The sequence below is a fragment of the Scyliorhinus torazame genome, chromosome 2 (assembly GCF_047496885.1).
Source record: "Scyliorhinus torazame isolate Kashiwa2021f chromosome 2, sScyTor2.1, whole genome shotgun sequence".
In the NCBI taxonomy this organism is placed as follows: domain Eukaryota; kingdom Metazoa; phylum Chordata; class Chondrichthyes; order Carcharhiniformes; family Scyliorhinidae; genus Scyliorhinus; species Scyliorhinus torazame.
In genome coordinates, this window is record NC_092708.1 from 340,568,801 (window position 1) to 340,587,020 (window position 18,220).

The 18,220-nt window shown below is 54.0% G+C and overlaps 1 protein-coding gene across 6 annotated transcripts in view; it reads left to right on the forward strand.

Annotated features, from left to right (window-relative positions):
• eml1 (EMAP like 1) overlaps positions 1-18,220 on the forward strand; it is a 369,982-nt gene that overhangs the window by 344,207 nt on the left and 7,555 nt on the right. For all 6 annotated transcript variants that reach the window (XM_072490461.1, XM_072490442.1, XM_072490476.1 and 3 more), the window contains one exon: positions 17,354-17,484. In XM_072490461.1, the coding sequence (XP_072346562.1) occupies positions 17,354-17,484 (131 nt within the window). The remainder of the gene's footprint in view (positions 1-17,353; positions 17,485-18,220) is intronic.

The following is an 18,220-nucleotide window of genomic DNA, read 5'->3' on the forward strand; positions in this document are numbered from 1 at the left end:
GGGGCATGTGAGTTGGTCCACCTGGCCAGGTGCCAGCCTCCAACAGTCGGACCCATGCGGTCCTTGCCACCTGGCTGGGGGGAGGAGGGGGTATGGGTAATGATGACATGCCGTCGTTCCCCCCCCCCCCCCAGGCCGTCATGTTTTCCGATCAGCCAGCGATGTTGGCCGCCGTGGCGGCAGCCGCCCAGGCTGGAGGGACACCTGACCGACAGGACGAGGAGGGGGAGAAGGACGTCGCGGCCCCACGGCAACGGAGGCACCCGAGGGCGCCCCGTGTGTACCGGCCCCGGCAGTCATACCAGGACCTCACGGACCGGGAATGCAGGAGGAGACTCCGGATGAGCCGGGAAACCGTGGCACACATCTGCCACCTGCTGGCGCACCTGTCACCGCGTGGCACTGGCGGGGGACACCCTCTCCCCGTGTCCGTCAAGGTCACGGTGGCCCTGAACTTTTATGCAACGTGGTCATTCCAGGCACCGAGTGAGGACCTGTCCGGCATATCGCAGACATCGGTGCATCGGTGCATCCGGGCAGTGACAGATGCCCTATACGCCATGGCGCACCGCTACATCCGCTTCCCTGTGGATCGGGCCAGCCAACATGCCCAGGCCGTGGGCTTCTCTGCCATGGCCGGGTTCCCCATGGTCCATGGCACGATTGATGGGATGCACGTCGCCGTGCGGCCACCTGCAGATAACAGGGCCGTGTTCACCAATAGGAAGGGGACCTATTCGATGAACATACAGGTGGTCTGCGACCACCGCATGATGATCCTGCACGTCTGCGCCCGTTACCCGTGCAGTGTACACGACTCATACGTGTTGTCGCGGTCATACATCACCGGCATGTACGAGGGACGCCATCCCCGGCTGAGGGGCTGGTTGCTGGGCGACAGGGGCTATCCATTGCGATCGTGGCTGATGACGCCTATGCGGAGGCCACGCAATGAGGCGGAGAACCGCTACAATGATGCCCATGTAGCGACAAGGGGAGTGATAGAGTGGTGCTTTGGCGTGCTGAAGATGCGTTTCAGGTGCCTGGACCTCTCTGGGGACGCCCTCCAGTATCGGTCAGATAGGGTCGGCCGCATCATTGTGGTGTGCTGCGTCCTGCACAACATAGCCCAGCAGAGGGGCGATGTGCCGCAGGCAGAGGAGGGCGGAGTGGAGGAGCAGCAGGAAGAGGCGCAGTCCTCCCCAGATGAGGGGGATGGGGGCAATGGTCATGGTAGACGGGCTAGACACGGGCGGGTGGCTGTCCACCGTTACCGGCTGGGCCAGCGGGCACAGGACAGGCTGATAGCTGCCCGCTTCACTGAATAGATGGGCGTGGGAATCGGGTAGTATGGTCACAGACCGCACACCATGGCAACAGCCGGCCACCCACACCCCCCACCCATCCACCCACCCAGCACCCTCACCCCCCTCCCCAACCCTACCCACCCCACCCGCATGCACACCACCCCCCCATTGCCGATCCACCTGCGGCACAACGGCCGGGCTCACACAGTTGCCGGTGGACGCGTGTCTATTGCAGGCCATGGAGGATGACGACAACCCGCCTCCGATGAGCTCCTGGCTCTACATCGTTGGACTATGTCTGACCCATGGCCACAGTACCACCATCCACCCGGACCATCCATGCATGCGGCTGTGACTCTGCAGCGCACGGTCCCGTCCTCTGCCCGGGGGGATGTTGATGACGGCCCAGAGGGAAGGGGGCAGACTCACCTGGGGCTGAGGTAAGACCACCCGTCACACACACACTTGCGCTCAACGTACATGACACGCCCGCACACTTTGGACAGAGCACAAAGGCAGCTTCGGTAGGTGTAACATTGACTTTAATAACGAAAGGAGTTCATGCACGCGCCCTAGCCCCTAAAACTCATCTGTGCCCTGCACCCGTGCCAACTTACTCAGTGTCTAATTGTTTGGCCTTACGGACCCTATGACTACGTCTACGTGGTTCCCCAGACGGTACAGCAGAACTGGAGGTGGACTCCTGTGATTCCTGCCCTCTGACATGGGATCCCTTTGGCAGCCGTTTCCTGGGGCGTCCTGGCCTAGATGGGCCAGGCTGCGGCCCGGGCGACTGGGATGGCGAGCTGCCAGCCTGCCCTGCCCGTTGCCCACCCGATGCACCCGGGACGGAAGGGGGGGAGTCCGAGGTGTCGCGGTGTACCGGGACCTCCCCTACAGGGGGACCCGGGACGGACCACAGCACCTCCTCCTCCCTCGGGGTGCCCGATGGCCCCCAGGCCTCTACATGGGTGGGGGATGCGAACGGACTGGCCATCCGACGGCCCCCCCGACATCTGTCGCTGCCAGTCCTGGAGGCCCGTGCTGGTATCGACAGGGGTCTGCAGGTTTGCAGCCATGGAGCTCAGGGGATTGGCAAACCCTGTCTGTGACTGTGTGACGCCGGCTCACACATGGGCAATGGCGCCGATGCCCTCAGCGATGGCCTGCTGAGACTGGGCCATGGCCTGCAGAGACTGGGCTATGGACTGCAGAGACTGGGCCATGGCGTTGAGCGCCTCTGTCATCTGCTGCTGGCGCTGGCTCATGGCCTCCTGTGAGAGGGCAGCCATGTCCTGGACCACAGACGCCGCCTGCATGGAAAGCCCCAGGCCTCGCAAACCGTTCCCCATGTCTGACACCGTCGCACCCATTGCCTCCACCGCGGACGCCACCCATGCGGTGTCGGCCTGGGTGGCACGCATGACCGGCACCACTCCCAGCTCCTGGACGCGGGTGGACTCCTCCACCTGCGACTGCAGCCGCCGCAAGCCGGCCGTCACCCTCTTCGCTCGTCTCCGGTTCGGTGGTTGCATCGGATCTATGGGTGGGTTTGGTAACTCCAGGAACCCGGGATCCATCTGGGCTGCAGATGTTCGCTTGGGCTGGGCTGGCCTCCGACCGCCCGGCCCCTCTGCTGCTCCTACCTCCACCTGCTGTACCGGGACGGCTGTGTTGTGCGCACCAGTGAGTGTACCAGACGCCTCATCACTGAAGTGCCCAACCGAGGTGAGCGTCTCTGCGATGGTGGAGGGTGTTGGTGACAGCAGTGGCGTTGTGTCATGCGCATCGTCCCACTCTGAGTCCATGGCACTTTGGGGTGGCAGTTCGTCTCCGCCCATCCAATCTGTGTCACTGTCCTGTATTTCAGTTTCCTGGGTAGGGGTGTCCTGGGTAGTGGTGTTCTGGGTAGTGGTTTCGTGGCTCGGCTGTGACGGGGGCCTGTGGCTGCCCCTCTCGTCGCTGGGTGGCACACGCCTGTGTCGTCGCACCCGCACGTGACGGGGGCATCGTCTCCCTGTTGCTCCAGGTCTCTCCATCTCCAGTGGTCTACGAGGGTCATCGTGCGGGCGTCGCATGCCAAAGGGTCCGGGTCTCTCCATCTCCAGTGGTCTCCAAGGGGCGTCCTGCAGGCGTCGCATGCCAGAGGGTTCGGGTCTCTCCGTTCCCCGTGGTCTCCGAGGGGCATCATGCGGGCGGTCTGCATCTGCGGGGATGGGTGCCTGGACGTTTGCTCCTGCGATACACAATGAAGCATGCATGGTTAGACACGCAGGCAGTGATCAGGTGATATGGGGCAGGGGGATATAGGGGAGGGGGGATATGGGGGAGGGGGGATATCGGGGATATGGGGAGGGGGGATATGGGGGAGGGGGATATGGGGGATATGGGGGAGGGGGGATATGGGGAGGGGGATATGGGGGATGTGGGAGAGGGGGGATATGGGGGAGGGGGGATGTGGGAGATATGGGGGAGGGGGGATATGGGGGAGGGGGGATATGGGGGAGGGGGGATATGGGGAGGGGGGATATGGGGGAGGGGGGATATGGGGGATATGGGGGAGGGGGATATGGGGAGGGGGGATATGGGGGAGGGGGGTCATGGGGAGGGGGATATGGGGATATGGGGGAGGGGGATATGGGGATATGGGGAGGGGGATATGGGGAGGGGGAATATGGGAGAGGGGGGATATGGGGGAGGGGGGATATGGGGGTTATGGGGAGGGGGATATGGGGAGGGGGATAAGGGGGATATGGGGAGGGGGGACATGGGGAGGGGGGATCTGGGGGATATGGGGGAGGGGGGATATGGGGGAGGGTGATATGGGGAGGGGGATATGGGGAGGGGGATATGGGAGGGGGGATATGGGGGATATGGGGAGGGGAGATATGGGGGAGGGGGGATATGGGGGAGGGGGGATATGGGGAGGGGGGATATGGGGGATATGGTGGAGGGGGGATATGGGGGAGGGGGGATATGGGGGAGGGGGGATATGGGGGATATGGGGGATGTGGGGGATATGGGGGAGGGGGGATATGGGGGGGGGATATGGGGGATATGGATATCGGGCAGGGGGGGGAGGCTCACCCTGGCTGCTTTGACGAGGTTGTTCACCTTCTTGTGGCACTAGGTGCCTGTCCGTGGTGTCAGGGCCACAGCGGTGATGGCCCCTGCCACCTCCCTCCACAGGCGCCGGCTGTGGCGTGGGGCAACTCTGCGGCCATGCCCGGGATACAGGGCCTCCCTCCTCTGCTCCACTGCGTCCAGGAGCGCCTCAATGTCACGAGACTGGAACCTCGGGGCTGAGCGGTGGGCGGCCATCCGGTCGGGTGTTCTGGTCGGGTGGGGGGAGCAGAGCGTCCTTAATGAGCCGTCATGCCGTGCGGCGTCATACACGTGAGCCAGCGCGGATAGCGTCACGTCGCTGCTAGCCCATTCCGGGCCGGAGACTTTGCGACGTTTGGGGCGGCGTGATGCAGGTGGGATTTGCGCCGTTTTTGCCGTCGGTCGGAGGACTTTGCGCCGATAACGGAGAATTTCGCCCCTGTTTCTCCAGATTGTCTCATTATGAATGCTTGGCTGCACTTGAAAACTGGATTAACTCAACAAGTGTCTGTTCACACAAGCTGCAGAGGGCGTCAGCTTTGATTGACTGACATCTTTTTGAGGTTATAATATGTTATTCTTTCTTTGTTAAAGAAAAATGCATATTTATTTGGACAAGATTAAGAGTTGTGAACTGGCTAAGGCTTCTGTTGTTGAAACTGTGAACGGCAGTGTCTGACTAGTACTTTATAAGATTGTAAAAGCAACAGAGCTTTTCAAAGCAGATTTCTGAATGGGTGTTTTTCTCATGAGCATTTCAAGACTTGTCACTCATTATATGGATCATTGGTTCTGTTCATATTGCACATTGTCTGAGGGGATATGGAAGGAACATGGGGGCATGAAGTTGACAAGAGTATGGAAGTGGCATGGGGAGTAGTTGGAGGAGCGATAAGGTGTGAGGGATGAAGGCTAGAGGTCCTAACGGCCTTAATATCAAGGGCTGGATAAAAAAAAGGTAAAGTCGTAGTGGTGATGTGACTGATCACGACACAGGATATAGAGCTATCACATTCACAGGTCAATTTTTCAGAGTGCACTCGGGTGGCAGAGGAGTCTAGTGAACAGAGGGATGCAACAATGGTGAGACTTGCAGGAAAAGCTCCCAGTGAGTTTAAATATTGGTCCCATAACGGGCGGGATCCAGATATGCATAGCCAAGTGCGTAGTTAGGCACATTTTACTATTTCTACACCAGGACTAACTAGGGTACCAGGCTGGCAGTGCCAAGGTGCCCAGGTGGCATTATATCCATACTGGGGATTGGGCCCGGGGGTGTCCTGCCCTTATGAGGTGGGCTGCGGGGGCTCAAAGACCCCTTCAACAGGTGAATTGGGGCATGGGGGGGTTTGTGTGGGGAGGTTGAGAGATTTTTAAATGGCACCCCGATCTCTTCCTGCGCTGAAGAGCGGAGCTCCTCAGTGCAGGATATGACGCTAAGTGCGGCCTCGGTGTGAACTCTTTGTTGCCCTTACAAAACCAACCTCTCTTCATAACTTAAATGTTCCATCCCATGGAACATAGAACATAGAGCAGTACAGCGCAGAACAGGCCCTTCGGCCCTCTATGTTGTGCCGAGCTTTGTCCGAAACCAAGATCAAGCTATCCCACTCCCTGTCAGTCTGGTGTGCTCCATGTGCCTATCCAAGAACCGCTTGAAAGTTCCTAAAGTGTCCGACTCCACTATCACATAAGGCAGTCTATTCCACACTCTAACCACTATCTGAGTAAAGAACCTACCTCGGACATCCCTCCTATATTTCCCACCCCGAACATTATAGTTATGCCCCCTTGTAACAGCTACATCCATCCGAGGAAATAGTCTCTGAACGTCCACTCTATCTATCCCCCTCATCATCTTATAAATCTTTATTAAGTCGCCTCTCATCCTCCTCCGCTCCAATGAGAAAAGCCCTAGCTCCCTCAACCTTTCCTCATAAGACCTACCCTCCAATCCAGGCAGCATCCTGGTAAATCTCCTTTTGCACCCTTTCCAATGCTTCCACATCCTTCCTATAATGAGGTGACCAGAACTGCACACAATACTCCAGATGTGGTCTCACCAGGGTCCTGTACAGTTGCAGCATAACCCCACGGCTCTTAAACTCAAGCCCCCTGTTAATAAACGCTAACAGACTATAGGCCTTCTTCATGGCTCTCTCCACTTGAGTGGCAACCTTCAGAGATCTGTGGACATGAACCCCAAGATTTCTCTGTTCCTCCACATTCCTCAGAACCCTGCCGTTGACCCTGTAATCCGCATTCAAATTTTTCGTACCAAAATTAATCACCTGGCACTTATCAGGGTTAAACTCCATCTGCCATTTTTCACCCAGCTCTGCATCCTATCAATGTCTCTTTGCAGTCTACAATAGCCCTCTACCTCATCCACTACTCCACCAATCTTGGTGTCATCAGCAAATTTACTGACCCACCGTTCAGCCCCCTCCTCCAAATCATTGATAAAAATCACAAATAGCAGAGGACCCAGCTCTGATCCCTGTGGTACACCGCTGGTAACTGGTCTCCAGTCTGAAAAATTTCCATCCTCCACCACCCTCTGTCTTCTATGTGATAGCCAGTTACTTATCCAATTGGCCAAATTTCCCTCTATCCCACACCTCCTTACTTTCTTCATGAGCCGACTATGGGGAACCTTATCAAACGCCTTACTGAAATCCATGTATACAACATCAACTGCTCTACCTTCATCTCCACACTTAGTTACCTCCTCAAAGAATTCAATCAAATTTGTGAGGCAAGACTTACCCTTCACGAATCCGTGTTGACTATCCCGGATTAAGCTGCATCTTTCCAAATGGTCATTAATCCTATCCCTCAGGACCCTTTCAATTAACTTACCGACCACCGAAGTAAGACTAACCAGCCTATAATTACCAGGGTCATTCCTATCCCCTTTCTTGAACAGAGGAACAACATTCGCCACTCTCCAGTCCTCTGGCACTATCACCGTGGACAATGAGGACCCAAAGATCAAAGCCAAAGGCTCTGCAATCTCATCCCTTGCCTCCCAAAGAATCCTAGGATATATCCCATCTGGCCAAGGGGACTTGTCGACCCTCAGGTTTTTCAAAATTGCTAATACATCTTCCCTCAGAACATCTATCTCCTTCAGCCTACCCACCTGTATCAGACTCTCATCCTCATTAACATAGCCCCTCTCCTTGGTAAACACTGAAGAAAAGTATTCATTCATCGTCTCTCCTATCTCTTCTGACTCCATGCACAACTTCCCACTACTGTCCTTGACCGGCCCTAACCTCACCTTGGTCATTCTTTTATTTCTCACATGGAACATCCTGGTGAATCACCTCTGCACCCGCTCCAGTGCAATCACATCCTTCCTATAATGTGACAACCAGAATTGCACATAGTAATCCAGCTGTGGCCTCACCAAAGTCCTAAACAACTCCAACATGGCATCCCTGGTTTTGTAATCTATGCCTTGATTGATAAAGGCAAGTGTCCCATTTCCTTTCTCACCACCCTATTAACCTACCCTTCTGCTTTCAGAGATCTGTGGACAAACACAACGGGTAGCAATCTCCGAGCCTCTGCGCTGAAACCGCACTCAGCGCGGTGGCGGAGAATGGGGCGTCAGACCCACGGACCAGAGAATTGCCGGCTGTCGTGCACTCACGACGCGGCGCCGATCGGGGGCCATTGAAAGAGGCCCCGCAGCGATTCTCTAGGTGCGTCTGGCCAAGTTCCCGCTGGCGTGGTTCACTCATTGTTCCATCCGGCGGGAGCTCGGCGTGGCAGCTGCGGACCCAGTCCGCATCCGCCCTGGTGGGGGACAGGGGGATCCCTCACCATGGGGGGGGGGCCTCCAGTACGGCCAGTCTTGCGATCGGACGCCACCAATCAGCGGGCGCGCACAATCTGGGGGAGGGGCCTATATTGTTGGGGCCGGCTTACTGTGTGGGTCTCACGACCGGAGGTGCAGGGCCCCGTATCGGCAGCTGAAGCTGCGAGGAGCAGTCTGGGGACCTGCAAGCCCCCTTCAAAATGGAGAATCACTCTGGACTTTCCAGAAAAATGTCCAGAGTGATTCGCGTCCGTTTTCTCACGGGCGTGGGGACATAGCCCCATTTTCAGAGAATTACACCCAAGGTCTCTTTGTTCCTCGGAACTTCCCAGTGTGGTGCCATTCATTGAATACCTCCTTGTCAAATTACCCCAGCAAAGTGTATCAGCTCACACTTTTCAGGGTTAAATTCCATCTGCAACCATACTGCCCACTTGATCATCCCGTCTACATCTTCCTGCAACCTAAGGCACCCAACCTCACTGTTAACCACCCGGCCAATCTTTGTGTCACCTGCAAACTTACTGATCCTACCCCCCACATAGTCATCTATGTTGTTTATATAAATGACGAATAATAGGGGACCCAGCACAGATCCCTGTGGTACACCACTGGACACTGGCTCCCAGTCACTAAAGCAGCCGTCTGTCATCACCCTCTGTCTCCTACAGCTAAGCCAATTTTGAATCCACGGTATCCAGTTACCCTGTATCCCAAGTGCATTTACCTTTATAGGTCTCCCATGGGGACCTTGTCAAAATGTTTTGCTAAAATCCATGTAAACTACATCAACGGCCCTACCCTCATCTACACTCTTGGTCACATGCTCAGGAAATTCAATCAAATTTTATGGGCCTGACCTCCCTCTGACAAATCCATGCTGACTATTCCTGATCAAACTTTGCCTCTCCAAGTGGAGATAGATACTCTCCTTTAGAATTTTCTCCAATAGTTTCCCTACCGTTAACGTAGGTCTCACTGGTCTGTAGTTCCCTGGCTTATGCTTATCCCTGGAAATGCTGAGGAAATCAGGAGCACAAAGCAGTGGGCAACACGGTAACATAGTGGATAGCACTATGGCTTCACAGCGCCAGGGTCCCAGGTTCGATTCCTGCTTGGGTCACTGTCTGTGCGGAATCTGCACATTCTCCCCGTGTCTGCGTGGGTTTCCTCCGGGTGCTCCGGTTTCCTCTCACAAGTACCGAAAGATGTGCTGTTAGGTAATTTGGACATTCTGAATTCTCCCTCTGTGTACCCGAACAGGCGTTGTTGGAATATGGCGACGAGGGGCTTTTCACAGTAACTTCATTGCAATGTTAATATAAGCCTACTTTTACAATAAAGATTATTAAAACAAGAATGATCCCTGGAATGAAGAGCTTGTTGTATGAGAAATGGTTGAGGGCTCCGGATCTGTACTCGTTGAAGTTTCGAAGGATGAGGGCGGATCTTATTGAAACTTACATGATACTGCGAGGCATTGATGGGGTTGACGTGGAGAGGATGTTTCAACTTGTAGGAAAAACTAAAAGCAGAGGACACAATCTCAGACTAAAGGGATGATCCTTTAAAACTGAGAGGAGGAGGAATTTCTTCAGCCAGAGGGTGGTGAATCTGTGGAACTCTTTGCCGCAGAAGGCTGTGGAGGCCAAATCACTGAGTGCCTTTAAGACGGAGATAGATAGGTTCTTGATTAATAAGAGGATCCAGGGTTATGGGGAGAAGGCAGGAGAATGGGGATGAGAAAATATCAGCCACGATTGAATGGTGGAGCAGACTCGATGGGATGAGTGGCCTAATTCTGCTCATATGTCTTATGGTCTTATCTCTACACCTTTCTTAAATAGTGGGACTGCATTAGCTGTTGTCCAGTCCTCTGGCACCTCCCCTGTAGGAGTGAGGAATTAAAAATTTGAGGGCAACACGGTGGCACAGTGAGTAGCACTGCTGCCTCACGGCGCCGAGGTCCCAGGTTCGATCCCAGCTCTGGGTCACTGTCCGTGTGGAGTTTGCACATTCTCCCCCTGTTTGCATGGGTTTTGCCCCCACAACCCAAAGATGTGCAGGGTAGGTGGATTGGCCACACTAAATTGCCCCTTAATTGGAAAAAATGAATTGGGTACTCCAAATTTATTTATTTTTTAAAAATAGGGTCAGAACCCCCTGCCTCCCAAGGCATCCTGGGACCTGGAGATTTGTCCATTTTTAAGCCTACCAACACCTCCAATACCTTTTTATTCCCGATATCAATTTGCTCAAGAACTTCACAGTCTCTCTCCCTGAGTTCCAATCTACCTCCTCATTCTCTTGGGTGAAGACAAATGTAAATTATTCGTTCAATACCCTACCAATATCCTCTAGCTCCACCCACAAGATTTCCCCCTTGGTCCTTAATAGGCCCTCCTCTTTCCCTGGTTATCCTCTTCCCATTGATATACTTATAGAATATCTTGGGATTTTACCTACTTTTACCAGCCAGAGCTTTCTCATATTCCCTCTTTGCTCTCCTAATTGCTTTCTTAAGCTCCATCCTACACTTTCTGTACTCCACAAATGCCTCCACTAATTTTCTCCCCTTGTACTTGCTGAAAGCCTCTCTTTTCCTTCTCATCGTATCCTGAAAGTCTCTGGTCATTCATGGTTCTCTGGGCTTACTACTCCTTCCTACAATCCTAGAGAGACCATGTTGGGCCTGTTCTCTTCCCATGTCCTTTTTGAATGCCCCACTGCTCTTCTGTAGATTTCCCCACAAGTAACTCTTTCCAGTCTACCTTGGCCAGATCCTGCCGTATTTTACTAAAATCCACTCTTCTCCCAATCCCAAACTGGTTTTTGAAACTTGTCTACTTCTTCATCCATAACAATCTAAAATTGTACCATGTTGTGGTAGCTATCACTAAAATGCTACCCCACCAACACATCAACGACCTGTCCGGCTTCATTCCCCAGACTTAGGTCTAGCACTGCATTCTACATGTTGAACTAAAATGTTTTCCTGTATACATTTTAAGAACTCAATTCCATCTAAGCCCTTAACAGGATGACCATCCCAATTAACATTGGAAAAGTTGAAATCACCTTATACAATACCCTATTATTATTTTTACACACATCTCGAATTGCGTATGTATTTGCTCCTCAATTTCCCACTGACTACCTGAGATCTATATTCAACACCCAGCAATGTGGCTGTCCCTTTTTTATTCCTAAGTTATACTCACAAAGCCTAATTTGATGCCCCCTCCAAGATATCATGGCTGGGATTCTCCCCTACCCGGCGGGGCGCAGGGTCCCGGCGGGATGGAGTGGCGGGAACCACACCGGCGTCGGGCCGCCCCAAAGGTGCAGATTTCTCCGCACCTTTAGGGGCCAAGCCTTCACCTTGAGGGGTTAGGCCCGTGCCGGAGTGGTTGGCGCGCCGCCAGCCGGCGGGAAAGGCCTTTGGCGCCACGCCAGCCGGGGCCGAAGGGACTACACCGGGCGTCGGACGTCCGCGCATGCGTGGGAGCGTCAGCTGACGTCATCCCCGCGCATGCGCACGAGGGAGTGTCACTTCCGAATCGGCCAACGCGACGGCTGTGGCTGCGGCGGAAGGAAAAGTGTGCCGCCACGGCACAGACCCGCCCGCGGATCGGTGGGCCCCGATCGCGGGCCAGGCCACCGTGGGGGCACCCCCCTGGGGCCAGATCACCCCGCGCCCCCCCCCAGGACCCCAGAGCCTGCCCGTGCCGCCAGTCCCGCTGGGAAGGAAGGTGGTTTGATTCACGCCGGCGGGACTGGCATGACAGCAGCGGGACTTCGGCCCATTGTGGGCCGGAGAATCGTCGGGGGGGGGGGGGGGGGGGGCGCTGACCGGCGCGGCGCGATTCCCGCCCCCGCCGAATTTTCAGTGCCGGAGAATTCGGCAGCCAGCAGGGGCGGAATTCATGCCGCTCCCCCGGCTATTCTCCAATCCTCACCCTTAACTCATCCATTTTACCTGCAATACTCCTGGAATTAAAGTAGGTGCCATCTAGCCTTGTCTTACTGAATTGAAACATACAACTGCATCATTCCTGTGGACACAACAGATAGTACAAGAGGGACCTGTCAAAGTACAAGACCCAGCAGGCATAAAGGTGGAAATATGGGTCATAGTTTGAATAGACTAGATGGTGAAATTAAGGCAACAGATTGTTCTGATAACAGAAGTCTTCAGGATTATGCTGCGAGATTCTCCGTTGGCGGGATCCTCCGCTTTGCCAGCAGCACGCCCGCGGGTTTCCCGACGGAGTGTGGGTGGCCACAATGGGAAACCCCATTGGTCAGCTGTGGGAACGGAGAATCTCACTGCCGGCGGGGGCGCACCGTGCCAGAATATGGGGCTGGCGGGATGGAAAATCCCGCCCATGATGTTTTGGTGACTGCCAATTAAATCAAGGACAAACTAGAGAGCCAAAACTAGAGAGTTAGGTAGTTGGAGTGAGTTTAGAGTTTATTCTGAGGTAACAGATAAGGGTCAACCAGTCACATTTGAACTTTGAAAATCCTTAAGCTTAAACATGGCTACTGTTTGTGAACAGTGATAGGGTGATGCGCTTGTTTGCGTGCTTCTCCCACAGTTAGAAAAGTAATCTTCAAAGGTTTTTAACCCTTTTGGCCACAGGGATGTTCGGTCAATCAACATAAAAGGTGCATTTCTGTGCAGCAAAAGAGGCAGCGGATGCTGAAGGAAAACTATGGAAAATAAACAAATGCTACAGTGTCCTGGACGCTCCTTCAGGATAAAAGCTTTGACAAAGAGTCATCAGACTCGAAACGTTAGATGTTTTCTCTCCCCTACGGATGCTGCCAGACCTGCTGAGATTTTCCAGCATTTTCTCTTTCGTGCTCCTTCAGGATATTGGTCTGGATTCTCCAGTCCCCCAGCCGTGTGTTTTTGGCGGTCTGCCGTTCGCTGGCGGGGGGATTCTCGACTCCCCCGCTTGTCAATGGCATTTTCCATGGAAGCCACCCCACCCCGCCGGGAAATCCATGGGCGTGGGGGTGCCCTGCCGGTGGGAACAGAGAATCCCAATGGCTGCAGAAATCCTGCCATGGTATTTTTGGTGAGATCTGTTTTGCTGCAAATAGATTGTGTCCAACTAAAAGTAAAACCTGTGGTGATTTATTGGTATGATAAAGGAAAACGTTTGGATATTTTCATAATGCGCATTGATTTTTATGGGGCAGGGTGCTACAGAATTTGTTAATGTGTCATTAATAAGAATAGAGTAGAATTTAAAATTGGGAGTCAAGGTAATTTAGATATCGGGGCGAAATTCTCCAGAAACGGCGCGATGTCCGCCGACTGGTGCCCAAAACGGCGCAAATCAGACGGGCATCGCGCCGCCCCAAAGGTGCGGAATGTGCATCTTTGGGGGCCGAGACCCAACATTGAGGGGCTAGGCCCGCGCCGGAGGAATTTCCGCCCGCCAGCTGGCGGAAAAGGCCTTTGGTGCCCCGCCAGCTGATGCGGAAATGACATCTCCGGGCAGCGCATGCGCGGGAGCGTCAGCGGCTGCTGACAGTTTCCCGCGCATGCGCAGTGGAGGGAGTCTCTTCCGCCTCCGCCATGGTGGAGACCGTGGCGGAGGCAGAAGGGAAAGAATGCCCCCACGGCACAGGCCCGCCCACGGATCGGTGGGCCCCGATCGCGGGCCAGGCCACCATGGGGGCACCCCCCGGGGCCAGATCGCCCCGCGCCCCCCCCAGGACCCCGGAGCCCACCCGCGCCGCTTGTCCCGCCGGTAAGGTAGGTGATTTAATTTACGCCGGCGGGACAGGCATTTTAGCGGCGGGACTTCGGCCCATCCGGGTCGGAGAATCGAGCGGGGGGGGGGGGCCCGCCAACCGGCGCAGCGTGATTCCCGCCCCTGCCGAATCTCCGGTGCCGGAGACTTCGTAACCGGCGGTGGCGGGATTCACGCCAGCCCCCGGCGATTCTCCGACCCAGCGGGGGGTCGGAGAATTTCGCCCGAGGTCTGGAAAAAGGGGCATCATTCTCCGACCCCCTGCCGGGTCAGAGAATGGCCGTTGGCCGCCGTGAATCCCGCCCCCGCTGAAGTCTCCGGTACCGGAGTTTGGGCGGGGGCGGGAAGCGGGCCGCGCCGGTTGGCGGGACACCCCGCTCAATTCTCCTGCCCGGATGGGCCGAAGTCCCACCCAGAAATTGCCTGTCCCGCCGGCGTAAATCAAAGCTGGTATTTACCGGCGGGACCAGGCGGCGTGGGTGCGCTCCGGGGTCCTGGGGGGGGGGCGCGGGGCGATCTGACCCCGGGGGGTGCTCCCACGGCGGCCTGGCCCGCGATCGGGGCCCACCGATCCGCGGGCGGGCCTGTGCCGTGGGGGCACTCTTTCCCCTCCGCCTCCGCCATGGCCTCCACCATGGCGGAGGCGGAAGAGGCTCTCCCCACTGCGCATGCGCGGGAAACTGTCAGCGGCCGCTGACGCTCCCGCGCATGCGCCGGGAAACTGTCAGCGGCCACTGACGCTCCCGCGCATGCGCCGCATTTCCGCGCCAGCTGGCGGGGCACCAAACGCCATTTCCGCCAGCTGGCGGGGCAACAAACGCCATTTCCGCCAGCTGGCGGGGCGGAAATCCCTCCGCCACCAGCCTAGCCCCTCAATGTTGGGGCTCGGCCCCCAAAGATGCGGAGCATTCCGCACCTTTGGTGCGGCTCGATGCCCGTCTGATTGGCGCCGTTTTTGGTGCCAGTCGGCGGACATCGCGCCGTTGGGGGAGAATTTCGCCCAAGTTTTAAATCAATAATTCCATTAAAACAGTGTTACTCCCATCCTGGCTAATCCTACTGGGTTAGCACAGAAAGATTAGAAAGGGCAGTGCAATTATGAAGTTTGATTGGTCAATTGAACTTATTGTTCATTCAAACTAGATTGGATGTTAGTTTGGTGTACTGTGATCAAACCTCCTAAAGTAGAGAATGTTTTAAGGGCAAATAAAACATTTGGCAAGTGTTTCTGGGAGGTGGAATTGGTCCATGAACTCGAGATCACTGGCATTCCACTCTCAGGCTCCTTTTTCAGGCCTACTCTTGCCATCAACTGTTCTCAAAACATTGTTCCCAAAACATTGTTCCCCTTCAGTCAGGAGTTTCTTCTGAGCAAGCGTCTCCCAGGCGCTGATGTCTATGTTGCATTTCTTGAGGTAAACCTTCTTATTCGGGTGCCTTCTTTGAGGTGGGCGAAGAAGATTTTCATTGGGCAGTCGGGACTCTAACATCCTAAGCAGGTTGCCGGCCCAGTGGAGTTGGTGTTAGATGATCATGACCTTGATGCTGATGCTCTTGGCTCCTTCAAAGATGCTGATGTTAGTATGCCTGTCCTCCCAGCTGATGTGGAGAATCCATCTCAGACAGCATTGATGATACCTCTCGAGGGTCTTGAGGTGGCGTCTGTATGTAGTCCAGCTTTCTGAGCCATATCGAAAGGTTGGGAGGACGACTGCCTTATACACGAGGATCTTAGTACCAGCACGGATGTCACGGTTGTCGAAAACTCACATCCTTAGGCATCTGAAGGCAGCGCTCATGGATTCAATACAATGTTGGATCGCTACGTTGATGTCAGCCTTAAATGAGAAGTGGTTCCTCAAGTAGGGGAAACGTTCCACATTTGGGAGGGTTTCTCTCTTGATCTTGATGGAGGGAGAGAATGGATCTTGTCCTGGGGTGGGTTGGTAAAGGACTTGAGTCTTCCTGAGGTTGAGGCTCAGACCGATTCTTTGGAATGCTTCCGTGAAGGTGTCAAGCATGATTTGGAGATTCTCTTCTGAGAGAGCAGAGATGGCCGTGCCATCCACATACTGAAGTTCCACGAACACTGTCTGTGTTGTTTTCTTCTCGGATTTTAACTGTTCTGACCATTCTGTAGATGACATGCACGCCACTGGGAAGTTTGTTCTTGGCAAGGTGAAAGATGGTGGCGATGACAGTGATCGCCTCTCCTCCAAGTTTGAAAATCTTCGTTGGAATCCCATCCATGCCTGCGGCTTTTCCATTCCTCATGTGCTTAATGGTGGCTGCGATTTCGTCCACGCTTGGTGGGAGTCCAAGATCAGCTTTGATGGGGAGTTGGGGGATTTCCTTGAACACAACCTCAACTACGATTGTATCATGGTTTAGGAGTTCCTTGAAGTGTTCTCTCCATTGAAGGCTGATGTTTTCTCTGTCTCTCAAAAGGGATCCATCCTTACTCCACACCGGTTTGAGGCCGAGAGTGTTGGGTCCAAGTATTGCTTTGGTGACACTGAAGAAGCTCCTGGTGTCGTGCTTGTCAGTGAGGAGTTGCAACCATGAGTTGAGTCCTTTCCCTGGATGTGTGAGGTGCCAACAGCATTCAAGAAGCTCGGCACCACCCAGGATAAAGCTACCAGCTTGATTGGCATCTCAAACACCAGCTTAAACATTCACTCCGTCCACCCAGTGGTTAGCACTGTTGCTTCATTGCACTAGGGACCCGGGTTCGATATCCAATCTAGTTCACTATCAGTGCGGAATCTGTACATTCTCCCCGTGTCTGCGTGGGTTTCCTCCAGGTGCTTCGCTTTCCTCTCACAAGTCCCGAAAGACGTGCTTGTTAGGTGAATTGGACATTTTGAATTCTCCCTCAGTGTACCCGAATAGGCGCCGGAGTGTGGCGACTAGGGGATTTTCACGGTACTTCATTGCAGTGTTAATATAAGCCTACTTTTGACACTAATAAAGATTATTATTATCAATGATGCACAGTGGCAGCAGTGTGTACCATCTACAAGGTGCACTGCACAAACTCACCAAGACACCTTTAACACCTTCCAAACTTACCACCTCTACCACTGAGAAGGACAAGGGCAGCAGACGAATGGGGACACCTCTGAGCCATCCTGACTTGGAACTATATCACCGTTCCCTCACTGTCGGTTCAAAATTCTGCCTTCCGAACAACACTGTGGCGTTTCTGCACTAAATGGACTGCAGCGATTCAAGAAAGGGCTCATCACCACCTTCTCAAGGGCAGTTTGGATGGATAACAATTGTAGTTCTGGAGATATAAGTTATTTTTAACAACTTGACTATGTATTTGTGTATTGCAGGAGTTTGGCCTGAGGGATCAGATGGAACTGACATCAATGCTGTTTGCAGATCCAACGATAAAAAACTTTTGTCTACAGGTGATGACTTTGGCAAAGTACATCTGTTTTCATGTCCATGTTCACAGGCCAGGGTATGACTTCTCTTTTACTATATTCTTCATATTTATATTGAGCTTAATTTTCGAAGAATTTCTCCCCCGACCCTTTTAAGAAGTTGCCTCTCTTCTTTGAGTACCTTACCAGATTGTCCATTCATATTATCAGAGGCCAGACTAGGTAACCTGCTCCCAGGCCTCTAGGTGTTATATGTCTGCTCTCCAACTTATGTTTTCCTTTGTCAGACACTAAGTAGCCTGGCTGGGATTTTATGGCCCATCTGCTCCATCAGGTTGAGAACTGAATCTATTGTCTAGTTTTGGCTTAAAGAGCATTAATGTTGAATCTATAATCATTTAACAAAATGAATAAATAAGGGTCAAAGAAACCAAAGGGGCGTGTCTGGTGATTCCACTAGAACCATGCCGACCAGATGTTGTGGGTCAGTCACAGAACCTCCTCCCCTCCCCCCTCGCCCATCCCATTGTGGGCTATGCTGGCAGAGGTCTGGCCAATGGCTGTGGAATGTCAACCCCCCCCCCCCACATGGGAATGGCTATCCATGCACAAGTTGACTTTCCATCATCCCAATAATTATCCTGTAGGCTCCCAATGGTAGAAGTAAATTGGTGAAACTTGAGTGAAGCTAAGGAATGGGAACACCTGACGTGGGAAGATAATGTGATAATGTCCCTGTCTGAGTCCTCTTGCCGAGCAAGGGGCAGCCGGATGTTACAAGGCAAACAGGCAGCTCCTGCAATAGGTGGAGGC